At 46.2% G+C, this 25,490-nt stretch overlaps 2 protein-coding genes across 20 annotated transcripts in view; both read left to right on the plus strand.

The window, feature by feature from the left end:
- PATL2 (PAT1 homolog 2) lies at positions 1-20,035 on the plus strand. Of its 18 annotated transcripts, XM_084816984.1 has the most exons (20): positions 1-543; positions 725-787; positions 3,385-3,487; positions 4,300-4,622; positions 5,076-5,144; positions 6,227-6,292; positions 7,465-7,608; positions 7,868-7,951; positions 9,001-9,131; positions 11,277-11,354; positions 11,738-11,879; positions 12,763-12,880; positions 12,959-13,056; positions 13,336-13,380; positions 15,109-15,257; positions 16,022-16,181; positions 17,522-17,662; positions 17,897-17,994; positions 18,087-18,236; positions 19,649-20,035. In XM_084816984.1, exons 3-20 carry the CDS (start codon positions 3,403-3,405, stop codon positions 19,650-19,652), a joined length of 2,085 nt encoding a protein of 694 aa, XP_084673110.1. In that variant the 5' UTR covers positions 1-543; positions 725-787; positions 3,385-3,402; the 3' UTR covers positions 19,653-20,035. The 18 variants fall into 18 exon arrangements, 16 of the variants coding, with proteins under 16 accessions (XP_084673110.1, XP_084673103.1, XP_084673109.1 ...); XR_014785334.1 differs by lacking the exon at positions 725-787 and having other exon boundaries at positions 1-80; positions 7,865-7,951; positions 16,005-16,181; XR_014785335.1 differs by lacking the exon at positions 725-787 and having other exon boundaries at positions 1-80; positions 16,005-16,181.
- A 4,512-nt stretch (positions 20,036-24,547) lies between these two features.
- Positions 24,548-25,490, plus strand: part of SNX1 (sorting nexin 1) — a 28,374-nt gene continuing 27,431 nt past the window's right edge. For both annotated transcript variants that reach the window (XM_084817003.1, XM_084817004.1), the window contains exon 1: positions 24,548-24,700. In XM_084817003.1, coding sequence (XP_084673129.1) covers positions 24,575-24,700 — 126 coding nt within the window. In that variant the 5' untranslated portion in view covers positions 24,548-24,574. The remainder of the gene's footprint in view (positions 24,701-25,490) is intronic.

A 25,490-nucleotide genomic window follows, 5' to 3' on the forward strand; every position in this document is an offset into this window, starting at 1 on the left:
GATGCTGTGAGGGAGGCGCGCGCGCAATGGCGGAGGGGGGTGAAGCGGCCATGGCGGCGGCGGCGGCGGAGGAGGACGTGGTGAGTGAGGCGACCGGGGACGGCGCCGGCCGTTTCGCGCGCTCCACCCCGTCGCCTCAGCGGGTGGGGCTGGCAGTAGGCCCGAGGCGGCGGCGCTCGCTTCAGGGGAGGCCGGCATTGGCGCGGGGGGCAGAGGCGCGGTCGGGAAGCGTTGTGCCGCTTCTTCTGAGATGACAGTCCCCTCTCCGAGGCGAGGCAGGCGGTACTCGAGTAGCTCCATCCTCCCTGCGTATTTACTAAAGAGAAAGTTCTGTTGAGGGCCGAACAATAAGCGTGCTTAACCGCCGGCGCTTTCGCTGGTTTAGAGGCCGAAGCAGCCGCGGAAAGCCCAATTCGGAGGAGAAGCACATTCGGGGCTGGGCTGATTTTCTTCAAAAGTAATAAAAAGCGGCCGGGGGGAGCACGCTGTGTCATTTTTTTTTGTGGCCCCGAGTTGAGCGGGGATGGAGGTGTCGTCCTAAGGGTAAGCGCGCACAGGTGCAATTTTGTGCACGCCTCCCTGGGCGTAAGTGTCAGTGGATTCCGTGGTGGAACTTGCTCCTGAGTAAAAGGATCGAGCTGCAGATTGCTCCTGTGGAACCAAGGGTAGAATCTCATTTTTTTTTTTTATTGCATTTATATCCCGCCTTTTTTCCTGTTGCAAGGAACCCAAGGCGGCTTACGTGATCCTCCTCCTCTCCATTTTATCCTCACAACGACTCTGTGAGGTAGGTTGGGCTGAGAGTCTGTGACTGGCCCAAAGTCACCCAGTGAGCTTCCATGGCTGAGTGGGGACTAGAACCCAGATCGCTGGGCTCCCAGTCCAACACTCTAGCCACTACACCACACCACGTAAGAGTAGATCCAATGAAATGAATGGGATTTAAGTTTCTTGTGACTTTCAGTCTTACTCATTTCAGTGAGTCTACTCTGTGTAGGACTAACATTGCATACTACCCCAAGTGCCCAGTAATGTTTGGCATTGGTTCTAGGCATGGTCCTTCCGTCTTCTCAGGATATTATCCCTCTTTTTCTATGCATCCCCCACCTCAAACTCTATTCCCTTCTCGCATTTGCAGCTAGAGCCCATACACTGGATGAGCCTGCTCCAATCGGCTCCATTTCCCTGGATGGGGGTAGGCCCTTTAAGAGGTCTACATGTGATAATGTGTGCTCATCTGTGTATTTTTGGGTGGGGCATGTTTCTGTGCTCCACAGAAGTAGTTTGATCCCTGCCTGCAATGAAACCCTGAACTTTGCTACACGAGGCTGTTAATCGGCTGTATCTAGTTTCAGTTTCATTGCAGAATTGAGATTTCCAGCACCGCATAAGTATTTCCTTTCCTGCTATTCTGCTACATAACCCCTAGGTGGCAGTGTGGTGTATCAGAATAGTGCAAATACACAAGTAAAAAAAGTTTTGGTTTTACAATTAAATACTGTATTTTCCCTGCTCTGAAAAAACTGGCTGAAAATGCTGGTTAGATACAGAAGCAAAACTGAAGGGTCACAACGTTCTCTAAAAAACCCCATAACAACTTAGTAGAGAATGAAGAGTGCCTTGTGTAGAAAAGCCAAAGGTAGCACTGCACTATAGTGGAATAGCACAAATAAACAAGAGGAAATCACGCTTTCTTTAGCTTTCACAATTAAATGCCACATTTTCTCTGCTCTAAAAAAACTTGCCAAAAATGCTGGGTAGACACAGAAGCAAAACTGGAGGGATATGATGATGTCTAAAGAACCTGTGAACAACTGAGTAGGGAATGATGAGCACATGATAAATGTCTCATGTAAGAAAGCCCTTTGATAGATTAAAGCAGCAAATATCTGCATTGCTGCTAGGTTTTATTCTGGTTGTATTGTTGTATTGTGGCTTTTAACCTTTCATATTTTATGCTGCGCTTTGTGGTTTTAATTTTTGTGAACCGCCCAGAGAGCTTTGGCTATTGGGCAGTATAGAAATGAAATTTAAAAAAAAAATGTCTTAAATGTGGTTGGATAGACTGTGGTTTGGGGATATATGTGTGTGTGTTCCCAGGCAACTTGGTCCTAACAGCTAACAGGTTTATAAATAGTTACAGCTCAGAATATCCCAAAATGTGGACTACAACCCCACTGGGGCAACTGAAACAGGAGCTGGGTAAACTGACATATGTGAGCCTAGTTATCTCAAATGGATGACCAGAACTGGCACAGGCAGACTTTCGACACAAGGTGTTTATTGTGCACTCATCACACTCTACTCATGGGTGTTTACAGGTTCTTTAGACAATGTTAAGACCCTCCAGTTTTACTTCTGTTTTTGAACAGCACTTTCAGTGAGGGGTTTTTTTAGAGCAAGGAAGATGCAGTGGCATTTAAAGAAAGTGAAAGAAAGCACTACTTCCACTTGTGTATTTGTGCTACACAAGTATCGTAGCAGTTATGTAGCGGAAAAGCAGGAAAGCAAACACTCCTTGTGTAGTACTTGGATCTCAATTCTGAGACAAAATCAAAAGGAGATACAGCAAATTAACAGCCTCATGTAGAAAAGTTTAGAGTTTTGTAGGGAACTGGCGGGGGGGGAATTAAAAAGGGGGGGCTATGGATGTAATCCTATGTACGTTTAGACAGAGGAAAAAGTCCTACAACTCTCAGCATGCCCCAGCCAACCATGCTGGGAGTTGTAGGACTTTTTCTCTCTCTAAACATGCATAGGATTGCACCCTAAGGAGCTGTAAGAAACAAGAAACCCAAACTGGAGTTCACCCCGGGGGTGGGGGGAATAGAAGACATAATACGATGGGTATTGTGACGACATATGAGACACTGATAAAGTAAAACAAGGGTGCACTTGCTATTTTTCATATAGCATTACCCATGAACATGATGAGTGAGGTACAAATAACAAGTTTGACAGCTCCTGCTTCAAGGGGCTTGCAATCGTAAAACAAGACACAGGAAAACTGGTGGGGGCGGAGACAAGGGAAGATCATGTGTTTATTTCAAGTGGTCTATTACAATATCACATTTCAAGCTACAGTGCTTTTAACAGTTTTGTGTGCCCCCTTCCCATATCAGTGGGCCCCCTGAATGTTGGGGCGGGCTAGGTGGTTCTCTTTGAGACTGATAAATATGTGACTCGAGGTTTAACAGGTGACTTGTTGCCAAGGGAGGCCAGGCACTTGAGGAAGAGTACAGGTGAGTTAGGATCCTCGTGTATTGGCTTTAGGTTGGGTGCTGTGTACTTTTTGTTTTGAAAGAGGTTTTGACACAGTTCTGCATTCACTCCCAAGAGAAGTTGACAGCAGGATGAGTCCCATCTCCTTGTTTCTTCAACCAGATTCTGGAGGATTACTTTATGATGGATGAAGAATCTCTGGCTGACAAAACAGCTGATGAGGATGAAATTGATCTTTACGTTAACTTGACATTCACTTCAGCCGGTAAATAATTATCTGAAATAATTATCCTATAGTCCTTTTAAAAGAAAATAGCAGTGGCTTACAATAAAACAGTGTGTTCCAACAAAAAATGACCAATATTTTGGGATCTTAAAAACTTTAAATCCTGTCACAAACCTACTCCTTGAACAGTGCTGAAGGCACTTGTTTTTGATTTTCTGTCTAGGCATGTTTTCATACATCAGCAATGTTTGGCTATGGCTGTTCTTCAAAGATAATAGTGGAGGCCCCTATGGAGAAGGCTCTATTATTTAAAGTAGTTTTACCCCACTCCTCAACCAAAATAGGCTCCTGGAGCAATCAATCAGTAAACAAGACATTCCCTGCCTGCAGGGTTACAATCAAAAAAAGACACAACACCCAAAGGAAAAGAGATGGGGAGGGAAGAGGAAAAAATTACAGAACTGAAATCGTGCAGGACAGTGTCCTCTCTGGAAATGATCAAATATGGCAGATTCAGGGATACAAATGGGGGTGTTCCAGACCAGCCGTGCAACTTGAACTCGTTTAGTCATTTGTTCTTCTTTGTCCCCAGTAACCTGATAACCATCCACAAAGTCCTAAAATGCACTAGCATGGTTGTGAGAAGCAGAGGGAATTGGGGAAATAGGACAGTTGAGCTCAGCATCTTCATCAGGGTGTGTCTCTTCCACAGTGTGAGATTTTTAGGTATCTGAGAGCTTGCTGCCTTTGTGGTTGAGCCACGGTGGAAGGAAGAATGTTTGTTTAGAACCCTCAGTTCTAAATCCCTGGTTCTGCCACTGATCCGGAACCTTGTTTTCCTTCCTCTAAAGCTTATCTGGAAGAGAATGGGGCAAAAGCCCTGGTGACTGATCCAGAGAAAGTTCCTGTGGGTAAACTTGAGGAGTCAGTGATAGCTGCTGCTAGGGAACAGGAGAAATCCAAAGCTGTGGAAGACGAGCAGTCTGAAGCTGCCGAGGTAGAGCCCATGCTAGAAGATGTTTCAGATAATGGAAGTCTTCACACTGATGCCATGGAGGAGGAAGTGGCCATGGCTGAACAGGAGGAGGATAGTACAAGTGAGGAAGTGGAAGAGCCAAATGACCTGGGAGATCCAGCAGTCATGAGAGCTGTGCGTAGCCAGCCAACATTGGAGGTAAGATAGAGTGCAAGTCCAGGTGTGCCCTTAATCAGGCCTGCCTGTCTCTTACATTGATTCTGTTATCCCAGTCAATGCCAGAATGGGGAAGTAGCTGGGCTGCGGAGGAAAAGGGCAAAGGAAGTCGAATCATATGTCATGGAGTCCCTGATGTGGGATGGGGAGCATGTGAGACCTGTTAAGTTGTCTGAGAGCAAGTTCCATGATGGAACTGCTAATGGCAAATTATCTGTGTAACCTTGCTAAACTGCTATAGATAATGTCATTTGGAAAATGACTGGTGTTCTGCTCCCGCTGTTGGAATGTCCTTGAATCTTGGGTGCATGAAAGGATTTCAGGGGAGTATTTTTCTGTTTTTGGAGCTCTTTTTCCATGCTTTGGTGGCACTTCTGTATCCATGCAGCTTTGCAAATGGTTGCTTTTAAAGCTCTATTTGTGTTTGCTTTATAGAGAGAGGATTCTGCTATCCTTGACAGTAGAGTTGCTAACAATCTTACAGATTACCCTACTGATTACTTGGTAAGATTGCTTCCCTGCTTCCAATATGCTTATATTAACAACATAAAGACTTGCTGTATCATTAGTGTGCAAAGCAAAAAGACAGGTGGTGCCAAATAACCCTTACACTCTAATGACAGTTGTTGTTGTTGTTGTTCAGTCGTGTCCAACTCTTCGTGACCCCATGGACCATAGCATGCCAGGCCTTCCTGTCCTGACAGTAGGGGCATAAAAAACTTAGGGAAATCAGAGACAAGGGTAATACAGGCTGAATATGAGAAATCCATATTGACCTCATCTGGGAATGAAGATTAGGGTCTTAGTCCAAAGCTTAACAGAAAACGTGCTGATCCAGCAGAGAGACGAAGGAAGAAAATGCATTGTCTTAAAGTGGTTATTGCAGTACAGCAGCTTATTTCTTAGATGCCCTCAAGAACAATGTGGAAAGAAAGTAGAGGAGACATGCAAAAATCAAGGACAACTTCTTAGTTAAAAGTAATGAATGGCTTAAAATGAAGGGGAAGGGTTGCTTTACCCAGGAGCCTATTTTTCTGTGGGACTTGCTGCAGTTGGGGTAGGATGCAGTTTAGTATGGAGTTTAAAGACTAGGCAAGCTGTAGCTAATATTTTCGCCTTAGTCAATATCAGCCATGCCTACAATGGCTTAAGGATTCTTTATGAAATGGCTACTTATCACAGGAGACTGGGAGCAAACGACAGATTACTCCACAGTTGTCCAGTTGCATGACTTTAAAGCATGCATACTAAAGCAGCCCCCAACCCCATTCTGTCTGCCTTCTTTTTGTGTCTCAGCTTCCTGTACAGTTCTGTGAAGCTATCTGTGGCAACTCAAATTCCTATTTTATGAAGAAACTCCTGTAGCCATTCATTTGCAGTAAGCATGTCAGGGAAGTAATACTGGAACTGGTCCAGAGTACATTCTATGGCTGCTACACTACTACAGTCCCTCTAATAGATTGGGATTAGGACTGGAGGATTTAACTGTTCCAGTTCATGGTAGTCATTTGCCTGTTTTCTTGTCTTTCTAACTTTGCATTTCCTATCCTTAACTTTTTTGGATGTGCCTCTTCAATCGCTTTCAGACAGCATCAAAATCTGGTATGTGGAATTCTTCTCTGAGAAGAGTCCCGTCGCTATCTATGATGGAGGTAAAGCTCAGTTTGCAACATTTTTCTGCCCTGATAAGAGAATGATACGACTTCATGCCCTGCCTTTACCACAGATCCCGCTAGGGCTGGATCTGATGTAACCTGAAAGTACCCAGAAGTGCTTGAAGCTATTCAAGTGTTTGAGCCTTTGCTGTTCAGAGATTAAGGTCTTAATATTTGTTGGCTTTTTTCTGTTCCAAGTGAGAGCTCAAGTTGGGGAAAATATAGACAATTCATGAAAGTCTTTGAGTAAAAGTGGTATAGAAGTACTCTTAATAAATAATCTGCAGTGCTAGTATTGTAGAAAGCCTGGAACATAACTGCAATGGGGTCCAGAAAGGGGGAAGCAGAGGATATTGGACATCTGCCTAACTAGCTAGACAAGAGCTGCCTATCTTTGAGTGTCCTGGGGCGGTTGCTTCAGAAATGGTTCCTTCAGTAGCTCCTTTCCAACTTCTCCCACATCTGTATTATTGTATTATCAATTGGGTACACTGTTTCCTAGATGTTATTCCTCCTAATGCTCCTGTTTCTCACCCTTGTTACTTTCTTTTCTAGTAGTTAAAAGATATAATTAAAGATGTTTAAATGCGTTCTCTTCTCCTAAACTAAACTTGCTGTCAGATCATGCAGAGCAGCCATCTTTACCTTTAGTTATAAGTCACTTTCTTTAGGTTATCCCCGTGGATTAAGGTTTGAGGTGATAAAGGCCTCTTTTTCCCCTCCCCCCACTCCACCCCTGAATCAATTGTAGTTTGTCTCCGGTTCTGTCCTTCTGTCTGACCATGCCCATCTCAAAGTATTTCTAGCTGTTCTTTAACTCTTAACCTTGACCCCTCCTCTCTTCCTTGGAAGCTTCTAGTAAATTATTTTCTAACTTTTTTTAGGCTGGGATCTGCCATTTAAGACATAAGTGTTCTCTATTAAGTAGGCACTCCAGAATGACAAAAGCCAAGATGCTTTACCTATGAGGAGACATCCCCTCTGCTCTCCTGGCTGAAATGGTGTCACTTAAATTTGACCTGGAAGGCAATAGACTGGCTTCGGATCATAAACAGAGTGCAAACGAGAAATGTACCAAAAAGAGGAATTTCTTTGTTCACTATTCTACCATAACATCCATGAGTAGAATCATATTAAATATTGACTATGATTTGCCTGTTCTGCCTCAGGCATTGGAAAGGGCTTCCATGTCCCGTGTCGACCTAGATTTCCTGACCTTGCCAGTGCAGTCAAGCTATCTAGATTCCTCTGCTCTTGACCGTCCAGCTTTTCGTGGGAGAACCCTCAAGCCTTCTCAGCGGTTCACGCGGCAGGTAAACTCACCCCCCCACACCAACTTCATTTTTCCTTGTGCTGTAGGTCTTGCTGCCTTTGCTCAGTACTAGACAAGGCTAGTCCCTCATTGCTTCTGCTAGGATGGTGAAGCAGTTACCTGAGCTTACCCATTCTGGAATGACACTTCTATACTCTGCCATACAGTTGCTGTATGCACATTAATGCTTTGGTGGGGTGGATGGCTGTGCTTCTGTAATCTCTGCAACTACTTAACTATCCTCTCCTGCCTCTTAGCAGTCTCCCATGATGCCTGGCTCTGTAAGATCGCCTTACCCATTCAGTCCACCCCACAGAACACGCCGTGTGTTTGGCCTTAATCAGGTAACTCACTGTGTAATGTGTAGTTTGTCCCTTTACTCATAGGGTTCCACATATCCTTTTTTCTGTTTAGATTTCCTTTTAAAATAAAATTGAGTTTTACGCAGCCCAAGCTACAGGATTTCAGATAGTATTTTCATCCAGTAAAATGCACCATTCCTTAGCCTTTCTACACTGCCAGGCTCCAGACGTTCATTTGCTTCAAATCGCATCAAGGGGTTTCAAAATGAAGCCGACATCACATAACTTGAATTGTGGCCACTCAGGGCAACCATATGCTATACCTGGGACTGTGGAGCAACCTGAATCTGCTAGGAGATCTGTCTTCACATATTGACTGATTGATTTTTGCCTTAAAGCATGGAGCTGACCAAGTTTAAACTGAGGAGACCTTAGAAATCCAGGCAACCTATGCCTTTTGCAGGGAGTCATATCAAGTAAGATAATTCCTCTGCCTCAGAACACAGAGGGAAAATTGGCAACTGGAGGGTTAGGCTGCCCCCAGGTGGCTGTATGGATTATACTTGCCTCTTGAGACTGTGAGAAGCTGTGTCAGTGAAGCATCTGTGGCATCTTCCTAAAAAAATATTTCCTGGTTGGATCATTTGATCAACGATAAGGGGACTCTGACACTGTGAACCACTGAGAAAGTGCTTGCCTGTGCTAGAGAGAGAATATGTGCTTACGATTGCTGACTAAAAAAAAAGCAACCACCCTCATTCAAAGCTTCTAAAATGTGGGCATGCTCATCTCTTATGTGACTGTCTAAGGAAGAGGATCCTTCATCAGCCTGCATTGGAGAAGGTGCAAAGATGGTACAGGCTGTCTTCAGCTTGTAAGTAGGAGAGAAAATATGTTACCTTCTGCTAGTAAATTCTTGTGGCCTTTAGTCTAGTTCCTTTCCAAAGAGCTTTAGAGAGAAGCTGAACTGGTAGATATTCTCTGGTATCACTCTGATTTCCCCCTGCCCTCCAGAGGATCTGATTAAGAACTTAATGCCTGGGGATGATGGGTAAACTAATCTTCTGTTTTCTCTTTCTTTCTCTGTTCAGACTTCAAGCTATGCTTCTCCACCTCCGTTTAAATCCTTGTTCTCAAATGTCAATAGCCCAACGTGGCCTTTGACTCACACTCCTGACTCTTCACCCTTCAGTCCATCAACCAGCAGCCAGAAGAAGTTCAGGTACAGAAGGGATGGGAGGGATCAGCTTGCATTGGACAGTGACCAGAGGTGCAGCCTGTTAAGGTACTGGGAACAGACTTGGTAAGGCAATCTTGTCTTGATCCAACTGCAGTTTAGGGGGTAGGATTATAGCTGTGGCTGGCAATGCCGGCCCTACTATTAGACAGGGTGAAGCAGTCACCTCCGGCAGCAGATGGTAGGAAGCAGCAGCAAGGTGTTCAAGGAGAGAACCATGTGCCATGCAGCCTACTCTGTGCCCCCTAAGTTAGCCTCCTGCCTCCACGTTCAGTGGAGAACGTTGCCCGTTATTAGTGTTGAAGTGTATTCATCTGCCAGTCCAGTCAGCTTTTGTATATGGAATGGGAGGGAGTGCCATCTTGTCCTTTGCCTCAGGCTGCAAAATGTCTTGGGCTGGCCCTGCTGGCTGGCCTATTCTTTGACTAGCTTGCAGAGCTCTTGCCACAGGAACTTCTCAGTTTCCCCATGGATCCTTGGTATGCCACATGCTAGTGGTGCCAACTATATCTCCCAGGCAAGCGCTCTGCAGAGCCACTGAAAAGAATTTCCATTAGAATCACTGGTTCTCTTGGAGTGCAAACTAGATTTTTTGGCACAATGCTATTCTTCTGTTTCCCCATTTGCACAGAGTTCCGACCCATCAGCATCTATTGAGCGGGGGAGACCACATCCATGTGTATGCTTCACTGTTCAACATATCTTGCTGGAATGTCCATGTTCTGAAGTGTCCACATACCCATTTCCCTGCTCTGAACATAGCTGTAGTTCTGTCTGGCAGTGCTGATCTTCAAGCTCTTTTGGCTGGCTGCTCTCTTTCAATGCTATTTGAAGTTGTTGGCAGAAAAGCTTTTTTTGTGTGTATCTGCAAAAAGGCCACTGTGAGGTGAAATATGGTCTACTTCTGCTGTGCCATAAACCTCAACATACCTGCTCAACTGTTCTTTTTTTCCTCAGTCCTGTGTTACCTACTCAGGATCAATCTACTCGGGATCAACCTATATGATACATTAAGTATGTAGTATGTTGCTGACCCTCTTTGTTTTTCACTCACAAATAAGCATGTGAGGACCTGATCCAAACCGGGACCACCATGTGTGGGTAGAGGAGGTTTAAGCCTCCCCTCCCAGCCACGTGTTTTCTCAAACTTGTTTCCCCTTTCCTCCGCCCCCAGCAGGGGCTAAAATCAGAGGGGGAAAGCCTCAGTTGGTGCCAGTTGAAACTTTTTCAGCCCCAGCGTGTAAAGCAAGTGGCTGGCAAGGGGAACAAGTAGCTGGAGAGGAAAGGTGCAGAAAAGGGCAACTAAAATGATCAAGGGGCTGGAGCAACTCCTGTATGATGGAAGATTACAACAACTGGGCTTGTTTAGCTTGGGGAAAAATGGGTAGGGGGAGATATGATAGAGTTGTACAAAATTAAGCGTGGTGTGGAGAATGTGGATAGGGAAACATTTTTCTCCCTGTCTCCTAATACTAGAACCCAGGGTCATTCCATGAAGCTGACTGGTGGGAGATTCAGGAAAGATAAAAGGAAGTACTTACACAGCACAGAGTTAAACTATGGAATTCACTTCCACAAGAAGTAGTTGATGGCCACCAATTTGGATGGCTTTAAAAGAGGTTAGATAAATACCTGGAGAAGAAGGCTACCAATGGCTACTAGTCCTGATGGCTATGTGCGACCACCAGTAACAAAGGTAGTATGCTTATATACACCAGTTGCTGGGGAACATGGGTGGGAGAGTGCTCTTGCACTCATGTCCTGCTTGTGGGTTCCTGGTAGACAGCTGGTTGGCCACTGTGTGAACAGAATGCTGGACTAGATGGACCCTTGGTCTGATCCAGCATGGCTCTTCTTATGTTCTTATATCTCCCCAACCTGTGTACAGTGCTAATGATCTGGAACAGGGCCCCACATGCTTACCTCTGAGTAAAAAACAGAAGGTCTGCTGCATGCTATGCCTTTAACATAGCCCTCCTTTCTCTGGAAGTCTTAGGAGTTTGGCCCCAGTGCCTCATTTTATTCTCTTGTTTCTTCATAGTTTACCCAGTTTTTTACCCAGTAAAAGCAGTTTTAAACCAGCTTTTTACAAATAGCTTACCCAGTTTTTTACCCAGTTTTTCTTCATAGCTTACCCAGTGCCATGACACAACTGCACCCTCTGCATCAACGGATCCTGACTCAAAGACGGCGTGGGCAAGAAAGGAGGTAAGTGGGGGGGGGGGGCAGATGGAAAGGTGATGCCAACTGGATATGCATATGGCTAGGATACATGAATAGATGGTTTCGGATCTTTACATCACAGTATTGCTGTATGGTGGATTAAAGCACCAAATTTATATTAAGGCCTTAAAATAAAATTTAGGTTAGCAGACCTTCTGAACTGTTGATGGTATTCAAGTACAGTCCTGTTACCCAAGTATGGAGGGGAACATATTTGAAGCAGTTCAGTGTACCCCAGCTTGTTACCCAAAAATGAATACATACCACCCCCAAGTCTGTAGCCATGTGTGAGGTTGGTGTCTTGGACCAGTGGAAGCAGTAGATTGGCTAAGGAATGTGCTTGAGCAACGTCCCTGCTTATCTCGAAGAATTCGCTGTATGGAACCCCAGCCTCCAGAGACAGATCCCTATGCCGCACTCATGACGTTGGTGGAAAAAGACTGGGTGATAAAGGTGCAAATGTTGCAGCTGCAGAGTGAAAATCCCCACCGGGATGACTATTACTACCAGGTGAGTGTAGGGAAAGGTAAGAATTCCTTTGAAGTAGGTAGTCCTGGAAAAATCTGAGGGAGGGGGACTTGGTGTGGCAGTCACGAGTGACAGAACTGACCCAAACCAACACCTTGCAACTGCAGTCTGGTTCTTGGAGTAATGTGTGGGGGCATACGTTCCCATGACATGTCCTCAACCCCCCTTTAGACTAGCCTTTCCCAACCTGGTGCCCTCCCAATGTTTTGGACCACAACCCCCAGCATCCCTGATCATTAACCCTGCTGGTTGGAGCTGATGGGGAGTTGAAGTTCAAAACATCTGGAGGACACCAGGTTGGGGAAGGCTGCCTTGGGCCCTGTCAGGTTGCCCAGGAAAACTGACAGTGGTGGCCATGAGGCATGCATTGATCACTGTCTGGGCAGGATAGCTCTTGGAGAACTGCCATCTGAAGTTGTTGGAGATGGCCTGATAGCTGTGGCAGGCTTGGGGCCATGTAGAGATGCTCTCAGTCACCATTAAGGAAAAATCCAGCAGCTTTTGCTTCCATTTTCTTCACGGGATCAGGATGGGCTCATTAGACAATGAGCGCATGATTGGGAATTGAAAACTTCCCTTCCCAGCATGCTCTATAGTGTTTATTGAAACAGCGCCATCTAGTGGCTGCTGATATTTGGGTTACATTTTATTTTATGTTCTTTTTTCAACGCGATTAAGCTCAAAAAGCCCAGGAGACTCTCTGGAGGTTGACGATGTCATGACCCACAAACTTCCCTGAGTGGCCAGTCACAAGCTTGTAATAAAAGCCACGTATAGAAAGGCTCTGAGCACTAGATAAGGCAATAATAGATGTGCTATATGCTTGCCCTGCCTTCAGCAGTGAGCTGTCCTATCCTGCCCCCAGGAGTATTATCATAAGCTGGAGCATAAGCAAGCAGAGAAAGGGCTTCTTGGAGTGTCCAAACCTGAAGTCCCCAAGCTAGTCACACCGTATATCCAGAAAGTGGAGACCTATGAATCTGGTAAGCATCCTGCAGGAAGGGGGTTCTTCCTAGGGATAGAGCTGCTGGATGCATCCTGAAAATGGCTTCCTCTTCCAGTGGTGCGGATTCCGGGCTCCTTGGGCCAGGTGGCAGTGTCCACTTGCTACAGTCCCCGCAGGGCTATTGATGCTGTGCACCACATCCCACTGGAGCAGGTATGTACCAGTTCTGTTCTCCAGGCATACCCAAGAATAAGCTTCATATCTTCTCTGGTGTATGTGTAATATATACTCGATTGTGAATGTACTGTGTGGGTGGACAATGTATCCTATCAAGTTCTTCTTATTCACCCCACCCGTAATAGATCTGTAGAAGTCTAACTTCTTGATTTTATGCTTCTAAATACTGGAAACTAACATCCAGGGATACTAAGCTGATGGTCTTTCTGCTTGTTGTGAATTTAAACTTTTATTTCCACCCTTTTGTCTTTGAAGGCTGTGGGGAATCAGCGACTACAAGTGCTATATCAGATTGAGAAGGTGAGTTGCTGGCTGTCGCTGCTGTTCCTTGTGTTGTTCTCTTGAATGAGCGAGGGCAGATGCAGTGTTTGTCTTTCTCTCTTTAGTGCCCTGCCCCCAGTCAAGCAATAGAAGGGTTTAATAGCATGAAGCTCTTTTTTTCCTTTAATCTTACACCTCACCCTTCCTCCAAAAGGACCTCAGAACAGCTTATAAGATGAGTAAAACTACCAGTAAATAACAATAAAATCTTACTATCACAATAAAACAATTTAAAATACAAGTATAATAACCTAACCTAATAACACCAAAACTAAAAGTCAGGAACCAAATATGTTTGTAAATAAAAAGGCCTTTAACTTAAGTTTAAATGTATCCACAGTGGGGCTAATCGCACCTTCCCTGAGAGGGAGTTCCACAAACAGGGTGGGGGCTGCTGCTGTCTCACATCCCCACCCTCCTCACCTCATTTATGGGGTGTGGGAACAGTGAGCAGGGCATCTCCTGCATATTGAAGGGACCTAGTTGGCTGGTAACGGAAGAGGTGCTCCGTTGAGTGCCTGGGTCCCAAACCATTAAGAACTTTACATGCTGCAAAGGGCTGGATGCGCCTGATCTTGTCACCTAAGCAGGGTCAGCCCTGGTTAGTACTTGGATGGGAGACTGCCTGGGAATCAGGCTTCCTGCACTGAGCAGGGGGTTGGACTCAATGGTCTTGTAGGCCCCTCCCAATCCTATGATTCTATGAAAGCAAGTCCTTAAATTGGGCTCAGTAGCTATTTTGATCATCGAGTACTATCGGTGCAGATTCTTGTTGTGTGGTATCCTGCACAAATAGTGCCATGAGGAATGTAGGGCTGGGCTGTAGATGATGCCTAGAAACTCTTCTTCAGAGTTTAATTTGACCTCTTCAGCAATATGACAGACCTCCCAATCTTGATCTTTTTGCCTTGGGTCTGGGGCTAATTGGCTAATGAGTCCATGGTTGCTCTTCACTCTAGAAAACTACCTGGACGATAGGTGGGTTGGATGTGGTTCTGAACTTCTGTCTGCCCCTCTAGTGGCCCTAATAAAAGTAAAAATAAAAAATCAGTGCCACACTATAACTTGGGGTGTGGGGCATGTATGCACGTGCGCATGCATAAAAAAACTGAGCAGATGTTCCACAATGTGAAGTCCTTAGTACTATTGCCAAGTTCTTAATATGGATTTGGCCAGTGTCTGGAGAACTGGGGGTTCTGCCTTCCCCAACCTGAGCCTTCCAGATGTGTTGGACTGCAACAGTCATCATTCCCAGACAGCATGGTCAATAGAAAGCTGCTGTCGCACTTGAGCTTTTGTGGCACTGTTGGCCCTAGACAAGATTGGGAGAACGTAGAAAGTAGAGACATGAGGCAAAATCCAACAAATTCTACTTAGAGTAGACCTATTGAAATAAATGGAACTTAAGTTAGTCATGATTAACTTAAGCCCTATTCATTTCAGTGGGTTCACTCTAAGTAGGATTTAACGCTGGATTTTGCCCATTGATTTCTCCATAAATCCTTGAGTCTGGAGGTATGAAAATGCTGTCTGTTGCCTTGCCTCTACCCTGAAACAAATTGAGGATGGAAGAAAACTGGAGAAACCACAAGAGGTCGGTTTCTGGGAAGGTAGTCAGGCTATACAGCAAACAAGTATGGTGGGCTAAAATGCGGCCTTGTAGAGCCACAGCCCTTGACTAAACTTCTCTATGTGATCCCGAGACAGATGTACCTGTGGCTACTTGATATGGAGGACACTCAGCGGAAGCTGGATCTAGCACCGGAAGAGCAACATCCCCACTTCTGTGAGAAGCTTGCCCATGAGGTGGAGTGCATCTGTCACACTCTGCGAATTGAAGAGCATAACAGTGAAAGGTGAGTGAGTCTGGGGGATATTTGTGGCAGTGATGGTAAATTGGGGGTGGGCAACGAGACTTGCCTGCTGAGCCACAGATGTCCGTCAGCCTACCTGCCTACTTGGGGCTTCTTCACATGGAGCTTGTATCCTGCTATTGAGATTGGTTACTCTCTGAAGTCTGCGGGTCCTTTAGATGACGTCATCAACCTCTAGGGCGTCTCCCGCACTAAATGACCTTTATTCTGTTTTTTTAAAGATCAGAGATAATGAGCTATCAAATTACAGCGCTTGAGTTCTGCTTGAGTTCCCTGTGAAAAAGGAAAAACCTCAAGAGGAGCTAGACCACAGCACCATCTAGCGGCTGTATAATAACACATATGGAAGAGTCAGATAAGGGGGAAAAGGAGGGGGCGAAGGGCAGAGAGGAAGCATGCGTAAAGTGAGTCCGTCATGATTCTGCTTTTAAAACAGAAGGAGAAAGCCCCATTTTAAATGCGGGATTTTAGGCTGGTGTAGAGATGCTCTTGGAATTTAATCCGGAGCCTGCCAACCTTCCTCCTTGGGTCCAACCTGTCCTACCACCCTCTAGTGGAAGACTCAAAAGATGTTTGGTTCTCTGAAACTATTCCAGGTGATAGATGCAGTCTGAAGTCCAGGCAGCAGTAGGTTGAGCATGCCTGTGTGCCTTCCATGCCTTGAATGTGTTTGGCCTCTTTCCTTCTAAACACCTATGCTGCTTTGACACTGAGATGTGTATGGACCAGTTGGTCTTCTCTTCCAGGGAGACAGAAGACGACTTCCTGCAGATCCTGCTGGTGGGGAAGGGGAAGAGGCTGGTGGCCCGTCTGTTGCCACACCTGTCGCAGGAGCGGGCCAAGCAGGTCCTTGTCACCATTGCGCAACACCTACCTCTACTTATTAGGAAGGACATGCTGGATGAGGTATTTGTCCTTCATAGCTGACTTCTCAAACAATTGGCAAAAGGCAAAGCCCCGCCACTGCTCTGGGCATGCCTTGATATGAGGTTTCCATGATAACTTGGCTTTTGGGGTGCACATGGGGTGCTTGTGTTTTCAGCACAATTTGCACATTTACATACATTGCATAACTTGAGTCTGCCATTTCTATTACTCTGACTCTGTGAATCATGAGGAGGGGAGGGCATTGAAGATTCCACCCACCCACCCACTGGAAAACTTACTCAGCTACCGTTCTGCCTTCAGAGACCGTGGGAGGCATTGCCCACGCTTCGCAACCATACCCTCTTGCAGCCGGATCTGGCATACCTTTAATTGAAGCTGAGGTTCTTAGAAATGGAAACTTTGCAGACAGTACCACATTCTGTACTCCCGTGGGATTGCTGCACACGCACAACCCCGAGTATAGGGATTTGTAATAGTTTCACCATGTTAAGGAAATGTGTTGCTGAAATGTGTCCTTCCTGAGTCAGTTGAAAAAATGTTGCTTGAATCCTGTTAAGCTGAGAGCTAGACTGAAAAAGCCTTCAGAGAGCAATCAATAGACTCATGCTTGATGGTCTTTCGTTAGATACTTCACCAGGTCTGTCCTGTCCTAAAAGTGGAAATGTGGCTTTCTCTTAGAGCAGGGGTGGGCAACATGTGGCCCACAAGCTGCATGTGTCTGCCCCAGTTGGTTTTGTGGTCTCCACTGCCCTGCTGCCAAAATTCAGCATCATGGCAGCAGGAGAAAAAAAAACAATTTTAGAAGGAAAAATAGGTGACTTGCTGCTGAAATTTGGCAGTGGCGTGGTGGCAAAAAGGGACTATTTTGGAAGGAAAATAGCCACTCATTTATTTATTAGCAGTAATTATATACTGCATCTCCTTTGAAACAATCCCAACATGGTTTACAAAGGAATAGAAAACAAAAATAAAGCAAGAAGACCACACAGAAATACAGAATAGTATAATGAGGTTGGTGCAAAGATAAGTCATGGCTGGAGGAAAGCCAAAGCAAACAGATACATTTTCAAATAAGCTCTTGAGAACATGACAACGTTTTTCCCACTTCCAGGTGGAGCAGTGTGACCCCTCCACCCACTTCAACCTTTGGAAATTTGCCCTCTTCTGTCCTAGAAGTTTAGTGTGTAGAGATGAAGACCTATAACTCTGAAAAGTCCTATGTATAAGGATTGTTTGTTTGTATTCTACAGTATCCCTGTTCCATAAATGAGCTTTAGTAATCTAGCATGAAAGGCAAGAGAGCTTGATTTAACTTTATCCCTTCGCCTTACCTCTTCTGTGTCCTGTGGGCTTGGTAGATGCTGCCCATTCTCTACAATCCCCTTAGTGATGTCATCGAGCAGTTGACCTTCAGTGAGATGATTCACATCCTACAGGAGCTAACCAGACTGCAACCGGAGTCAGTCAAGCAATCACTTGCTATGGTATTTGGGAACAAGGTATGTTGGAAACTTTCCAAGTTTCTTACTGGGATATCTGACAGCATTTTGTGGCACAGCTAAGAATCCAGATCAGATTGGGGGTGGAAGGGAACTTCTTGTCTGGGATGTGCCACACAGTATTGGTATAGTTCAGACTTTCCCACTTCCAGCCTGATCTTGAGTCTTGGTGCTGCTGTTCCCTTATTAATGTTTCTTACTTTCTTTTTCTCTCCTGTCCCTCTCACCCCCAAGTTTGCCATCTCACTCCTATACCTCCTGTTGAGCCATGGTGAGAGATGTCTCTCTTCTGGCATGCCCTTGAAGCCCCACCATGGAGACTTTGAAAAATGGTAAGGTTGCATCTGTGAGCATGGCAGTCCGGCATTACTTGGCCCAGTAGATACCAGGCTGCTTATTGTTGCATCTTCATCCCTTTTCCTAGGGTGGATTCAGTACTCCTTGTCGCTAGGGAGCTGTCTCAAGTGCCCAAGGCCTCCATGGTGGAGCCGCTTCACCTCCCCAGCAACCTCTTGTTTCTCTTCTGTCGCTATGTGGACAAAGACACAGTGAACCACTTAGATGTCAAGATGGAGTAAGTATTGGGCGTAAGCGGAGAGCAGGTATATTGGAGGGTGGGAGTGTACCACATGGAGGAAAAATACTTGGAAGAGTTTAACATGGTAGATATGGCTGGAAGTCGATGGCTGCAGGTTTGATTCTTTTCACCCCCATGAGCATGATAGGATATTGGGAGGGGGGTGTTCCCCAAGCAGGTGCCTGCCCTTTTCCCACTAGTTGACACTGATTTTCCCTCTTCGGTTGAGTGGAGGATGTTTTGTGCAGTCACTTCTTATATCGCCATAACATACCCAAGTGGATATCCAGTGATGGATGCCTCTGCATGGGGACTTGCTGCTCTTTTACAAATGGGGGGGGGGGCTGCGCCATGCTTGTGGGCAGGAGGACATTTGCATTTCTAGAACGCCCACTCCTTTCCTGTTCTTCCAATACTTATTTTCAGCTGGAGCTCTACTTCCTCCTCAGCTTGAGAATATGAGAAGCTAGTTCATACTGGCCATACTACCTGTCAACTGGTCCATGTAGCTCAGTATTATCTACACCAGGGGTGGGCAACTTGTAGGCCAAAACATCTGGAGGATCACAATTCCTTTCAACCCTCACCATTGGCAATGCTGGCTAGGGCTGATGGGAGTTATAGGCTAAACATCTGGAGGGCAACAAGTTGCCTACACCTAGTCTATACTGATTGGCAGTAGCTCTCCGGAATTTCTGACAGGAATCTTTCCTAGCCCTACCTGGCGATTGAATCTGGGACCGTCCATACTCAGTGCATGTGCTGTACCACTGAGCTGCAGCCCCTATCCTTGCCTGAAAGCTCCTTGCTAGATTTCAGGCACAGCCAAGAGGTTGTATATCTTGGTATCTGAACTACCTTAAGGACCTTTAGGCTGAAACAGTGGTGTATAAATTTTTAAATAGTGGTGCTCTTCCAGGAGACTTGATCTAAATTGTGTTTCCTCCTAGGCAGGTTTCCTTCTACTACTTAGCTGAGAGGGAGGAACCTTGGTTGCTAAATAGCAGCCGTGCGATGTGGATCTGGCAGGGAGCCCTGCCTGAAGTAGGCAGGGGAAAGTGATGAGACAGTTCTTGCTCAACTGCTTCCTATTTAACTACCTTGCATGGTACGCGTTCTATGCGTGCACAGTCCCTTGCAAATCAGGGCTCCGTTACAAGCTACTTTGCAAAAGTGAGAATGGGAGATAGAGCAATGATGGGTGGCCAGCAATTTGTGTACTGCTTATTATGCAAGGATAATTGTGAAATACCTGTTTCTGATACTGGTGGTGACATGTATCTGATAATGGTGCATTGAGGTGGTTGTTCACTGGCAGTACTCTAGAGCAGCTGGGGTTCTGCAGGATGGAGTCAGCCACTGATGTGAACCTGCTTCCTTTCGATTCCTGACTTGCTTTTATTTTGCAGGTGATCCCTTCTGCCTTCACAAGCTACTGCAGCACTTGGAACCTGCTCTGGGCCTGCCGTGTGGAGTTCTGGAGGGGGTGTTGGTCTTCACCATGAAAGCTGGATGCAGCTAGAGTACTGTGGCCGTTTCAAACTATGATACTGAATTTAAATACACAAATTCTGTTCTGTTTTTTTGTTTGGGGTTATTTGGGTTTTTAAGTACTCTGTTCTAATTGTAAATTTCTAGTGCTGGCACTAGAGCCCACACCAAAAAGACTTACTCAAGCCTGAATGAGTGGACATAGGCTGGCCTGTACAGTGAACACTAGGAGCACCTGACGTCAGGAGAACTTTGTTTCATAAGATTTTGTGTACAGCACTCAAATAAAATAAAAGCAACCAAAACTAGTTTGAAATTTATTTAAATACCACCTTATTTGCTGAAGGCCGTCAAAGCATCAAGCCATCAAGGCAGTGCACAACAACTTAAAACAATAAAACCAAAATCTTGATATTGGAGGGATGGGTACATACTCAACCAAGACGTGGGGCACTGTGGGTAGCTATTCAAAGACCACTGAAGACAACTGAATGGTTGCTAGCCAGTGATCTGGGACCAGTGTAGACACAATGCTAAGCATATCGCTTGAAATTTTTCTGGCTTCTTACTGTTAACAGAAATTGTGGAGGTACAACTTTCTCTGGAATTGCAAGGAGGGTTTAACCCTTTTTACTCCATTGTGGTCCCCATTAAAATCCCCCCCTTAGGCTGCTATTAATCCAAGGGCAGGGAAAGCCCCCAATGTGCAGCATTAGCAGGTAACTTTTATACTGTCTTCTTTCCATTCATTGAATATGCAGTACAAGATAAACTGGGCCCAGTTCTTCCATTCATTCATGGGAGTTTGTGGAAAGATCTGTTGCGATAAATTGTTGTAGTCCTGTACTCCATTCTGTAATCTGTCTTTCCTCCTACAATTTTCATGTGTATGATCAGTTGCTCTGTACTGATGATATTTGAACTTATGGTTATGTATGTTGAAAAAGTTAACACGCTGAAAATGGAAAGCTCCCAGTAGTGCCAGTGGTAGCTTTCCCCCACTGCAGTGGCTAATGCCAGTTGTGGAGGGAGGTTTTATAGGGACTGCAATAGGGGGAAGAAAGAGCAAAAAAACCCTCCCTGCAATTCCAAAGACTTGTAACCCCCACAATGGTTGTTAACAGTAAAACAACAACTACAACTAAGACAAGCATGCAATGTCAAGTGTTTTATGTATTTTATTGCTGTGAGCCACCCTGGGAGACCTTCTGTCCTGAAAGGCGACCAAGATTTTTTTTAAAAAAAGTGTTTGTGTCCATATTGGCCCTTTATACGATATGATACACAGACAGTTGGTTGAGATCGGGCCTATGTAACGGCAATAAGTTCATGATGCTCAGAGCTGTTGCTTTTGGGAGCTTGTTATGTTTTGTGGTTGGAGCCAGATAACAATTTTTTTTCAAAGCTTAGGGTGGCTTGGTAGAGGATTGCTGATAAAGATGTATAGACTCATCCCACTTTTGTCTCTGTAAAAAATTTAAAACAATAAAAAATGTGTTTTCATAGAATCGGAAGGCGCCATTGAATCCAACCCCCTGTGCAGTTCTGGAATCCAATTTAAAGCATCCCTGGCAGATGGCTGTGCAGTCTCTGCTTGAATCCCTCCAGAGACAGAGAGCCCACCACCTCCCTAGGCAGTTGGTTCCGTTGTCTGACTGCTCTGACCATTAGGAAGTTTTTCCTGATGCTCAATTGAAATTGGCAGTCCTGTAACTCAAGTACCCTACAGTCCTGGAGAATGAAGGAGAGGTTGCGCCCCTCTTCTGTGTGACAACCCTTTAGGTGCTTAAAAAATGCTATTATATCCTCCCCCACCCCAGTCTCCTCAAGGCTAAACAGATTCTTCAGTCTTTCGTCATAAGATTTAGTTTTTGGTCCCTGATCATCTTTGTTGCTCTTCTCTGAACTTTGTGTCCTGCTAATTTCTAGTTAATGTGTATATGCTAGGGGAACCAGTATCTCCTCCTCAAGCTACTTCAACTCTAAACTGGCTCCAGACTGCAATTATGGCCTCTGCAAACTTCAGCAGACATTTAGTTCCATGCTCTGTTTAGATCAGGAATAGAGAACTTCTGCCCCACAGGTCCTTCCTGTCATGCCTAGGACCTCCCCTCCTTGACTTGCTCCCGTTGCAACAATTCGGCTTTTTTTTTTAAGACACCTAGGAGAGCAATCCTATGGTCCCTGGGTGAGCATTGCAGTTTGGATTCCCCCTCCAAGGTCGGAGACAGCGCTCCAATCTCAGAACGGGGAGTCAGAGTTCCAACCCCTGTGCCTCTGGCCCCATCACAGTCAGTGCAGAGAGAACTGCGCCGGCTGCCACTCTTGAGGTCAGAAACTCTACCTTGGAGTGGGGGAAAGGGGGGCATTCCAGTAGGTGGGAAGGAGACCAGAGAGGCCAGGATACGATTTATCCTGAACCTTCTCCACCTTCTTCCCTCTCCCTCTGAAGTGACCTAAAAAGCCTGCCTAGCGAAAACTCAAATATCAGAGGGCGGAGAGGCAAAGATCGCTTCTGCCACTCCCCTCACCCTGCTGGCTTTAGTCCGGCAGGGCATAGGAATCTTGGAAGCCCTCATGTTCAGGGTTTCTGAGCAATGAGGGTGCAATTGATAGGATTGTGGCCTAAGTGTGTGTGGGGAGGGAGTGATCTCCCCACAGCTGGGTAGAGAAGGACTAATGTAAGCATGTGGTTAACTGCACCATGCATTTACCCTCCCCTCTGTGCTTTGCTTGACCACGACTTTGCAATTGACATGCTCAACTCCTTGTGAAAGCTAGCTGTAATCTTATCTACACCAAGTAGCAGTAGGCTAATGTCTAGAACTTGGAATTTTAATTTCCTGCAGTAGCTTCCTGAGTTCAGTAGGAAGAATGCTGCACTACTTTACAGTTGATTTGTTCCATCAGACCAATACTGTTCTTTGGAGTGTTTTCAACTCCAGGTACAATATTTTGAGAATTTTCCCCTTTGTTCTCTTTTCTGTTTCCAGTAAGTTGTAGGACTGCTGTTTGGGTATGTGTAGACTTGTTGCAGGGGAGTTGAAGTTCTGTCCTACAGAATTCATCCTGTTAGTGCTCTGGAAGGATAGGGATCAAAATGGATTACATTACTATACATTTTTACAGTGCTATTGGGTACTTCAATAAACTTACTACTGAACAGAGCCAAACTGTTTTGCCTGTCCCTGGGTGTAGTTGCCCACTGTATTTGAAATGCAGGTGCTTATCATGGCAGTCCCATAGCCACAGAGTCCAAAAATTCAGATAGATGCATTGATCCATGTCAACAAACCAGTTCTAGTAGTTTTCAGCTCTACCAGGAGCAGGTCTTTTGTAAAGCTAATGGACCTTAATTGGCCATTCAGATAGTTCACATGATACAGCAGAGATAATATATAATATCTTTTTGCTGGGAGAATCCATTTCCCCTCAGCTACTTCTAAGGATTGCAGCTAAGCTCAGAGGGAACAGAATTCTGAGAGGGTCATTGTCCCTGCTAACCAAAATGTCATAGCACTGACCCTGTGACCCCTGGCTCCACAACCCCACTGCTTTTAACACCGCTGCTGATGCATAGGAAATCTGAAACAGCATGCCAATTTGGCAGTAAACACAGAAAGGAGAGGTTTCCCTCTGGCTGGGCTTAAAGCCACTTCTTTTAAGTGCTGACTGTCTCCTTCTTTCCAATTTTATATACTCCCTTGGCCAGCTGAAAGAGGCAATCCTACCAGCCAACTTCAAATGTAAGTCTTAATGTTTCTTTTTGGGATCAAATGCAATCTATAAAGCTAGGATTTAAAACTGAAGGAAAATGACCTGCCACCTGAAGATGGGTCTTGTGTTTTGGGAGGTGCCATGCCCTCCAACTACTAGGTAACACTACCCAAAATGACTAATAGTGGTTTTACACCTAGTATTCTAGCTTTAAAATTACCTTCAGCTTAGTTAATAAGACCACCACGTTTCTCTTAACTTCTGTTTCTTGCCTCACACAAGGAATCTCAGTGTTCCTAGTAACGCTGGAATCAGCCCTGGATAACTGGACTAGAATGTAGGGATTTGCTTTTTTGTTACTCCTGCTGCTGCTTTGTCCCTTTAGCTCTGGGTGCCGCTAGAAAGCTGTCTGGAACCAAGTGAGGCTAATCCTATTATGCCTGATAGGGTGGCCATGCATTGTCTTTCATAGTGGACAGTCCTCTACTGGAAGATCTGTCCAGTTCAAACTGGAAGATCCCGTTTAAAGATAACCCATCACCCATTAGCCCCTGGCCAACAGCAGACTGAACAGGCAGGCAGGCACAGGTGGCCGTCTCCCACGCTACGGTGAGATGTATTCAAATTGCAATCATTTCTAAATGTGCCCCTGCGCAGATACATCAGCGCGTGCAAATCGCTGCCCTCTTTTTGCAGGCGATGCTTCCTCCTTTTGCAGCGATTTGTGGCCACCCGATCTGGGAAGCTCTTCCTGCGCGGGCCATTTTTAAGACTCTCCCCAGCTGCCGCAGCCTTTGGCGGTGCCGCAACATGCTCCCCGGGTCTACTCAAAAACAAACCCCGCTGAGTTCGGCGGGACTGGACGATGAATAACGTCCCGAGACAAAGCGCGCGCGGCCAGACCCCGGCGGAAGGCAAGGACCGCGGACCGGGAGGAGGCCACGCCCGCCGCCGCTGATTGGCCGGCCGGCCATCTCCTGGCCCCGCCCCTCGGGCCCGGGCGCCACGCCCCTCCGTGCCGGCGGCGCCGTGGTCGCGCTCTCGCTCCACAGGTCGCCCGTTGCCGCTTCCGGCTGGGCTGTGCGTGGGAGCCGGAAGTCGCTTCCGCGGCGGCCAGCGGCGGGGACATGGCGTCGGGCGGCTCCCCCGCGGACCGGCTGCCGCCGCCGTTCCCCGGCGGGGAGGCTGCTGGCGGCTCCCCCGCCTCGGGGGACAGCGACTCGGACGGGGAGGACATTTTCACCGGCAGCGCCGTGAGTGGGACGGGCTGGGGGCGGCCCCGGGGTGTTTGAGCTGCTGCTCCTCTCCGCCCTTTTCGGGTTCCTGCTGGCTCGACAAGCGCCCTTTTCTCGCCGCCCCGCCCCGCAGGGGTGCAGGCACCGGCGGGGAGGGGGCTGGCCGTGAGGCGGCCGCGTCCTTCTCTGGGTTCTGCCCGAGGGGCTTTGATCCTGGGGGGAGAGGCTCGGATTCAAGCTTGGGTATGCTTAGAGTAGACCCGTTGGAGTCAAGGGGGCTTAAGTTAGTCATGATTAGCTAGTCTAGTCGTGATCGGAGTGGAGCGGTTGAAGCCAAGGGGGGCTTAAGTTAGTCATGAGTAGCTAGTCATGATTAGAGGAGTCCTGATGAAATCTTTGGGGGCTTAAGTTAGTCGTGACTAAGTAGGCCAGTCGTGATTAAAGGAGCTCTGTTGAAATAAAGGGGGGCTTAAGTTAGTCCTGACTGCCCCCACCCTGGTCCAGTTTCGTGAACTGCCCAGAGAGCTTCGGCTATTGGGCGGTATAGAAATGAAATAAATAAATAAGAGGAGACCTATTGAAATCAATAGTCTAGTCACGATTAGAGGAGATCTGACGAAATCAATGCGGGTTTAAGTTGGTCGTGACAGAGTAGTCTTGTCATGATTAGAGGAGACTTGCTGAAATCAATGGGGGCTTAAGTTAATCATGATTAATTAGTCTAGTCATGATTAGAGTGGACCTGTTGAACTCAATGGGGGCTTAAGTTAGTCATGACTAAATTAAGCCCCCATTGATTTCAGTGGGT

Source organism: Heloderma suspectum, chromosome 11 (assembly GCF_057233095.1).
Source record: "Heloderma suspectum isolate Gila_16-S chromosome 11, 16-S_ref, whole genome shotgun sequence".
Lineage (NCBI taxonomy): Eukaryota > Metazoa > Chordata > Lepidosauria > Squamata > Helodermatidae > Heloderma > Heloderma suspectum.

Excerpts from the sequence above, each read along its gene's own strand:
- PATL2 (XM_084816974.1), top strand. The coding sequence starts at position 27 with ATGGCGGAGGGGGGTGAAGCGGCCATGGCGGCGGCGGCGGCGGAGGAG. Across the intron at positions 81-3,384 it reads CGGCGGCGGAGGAGGACGTG|ATTCTGGAGGATTACTTTAT; the intron begins GTGAGTGAGGCG and ends TTCTTCAACCAG. Across the intron at positions 13,381-15,108 it reads TGCTATATCAGATTGAGAAG|ATGTACCTGTGGCTACTTGA; the intron begins GTGAGTTGCTGG and ends ATCCCGAGACAG.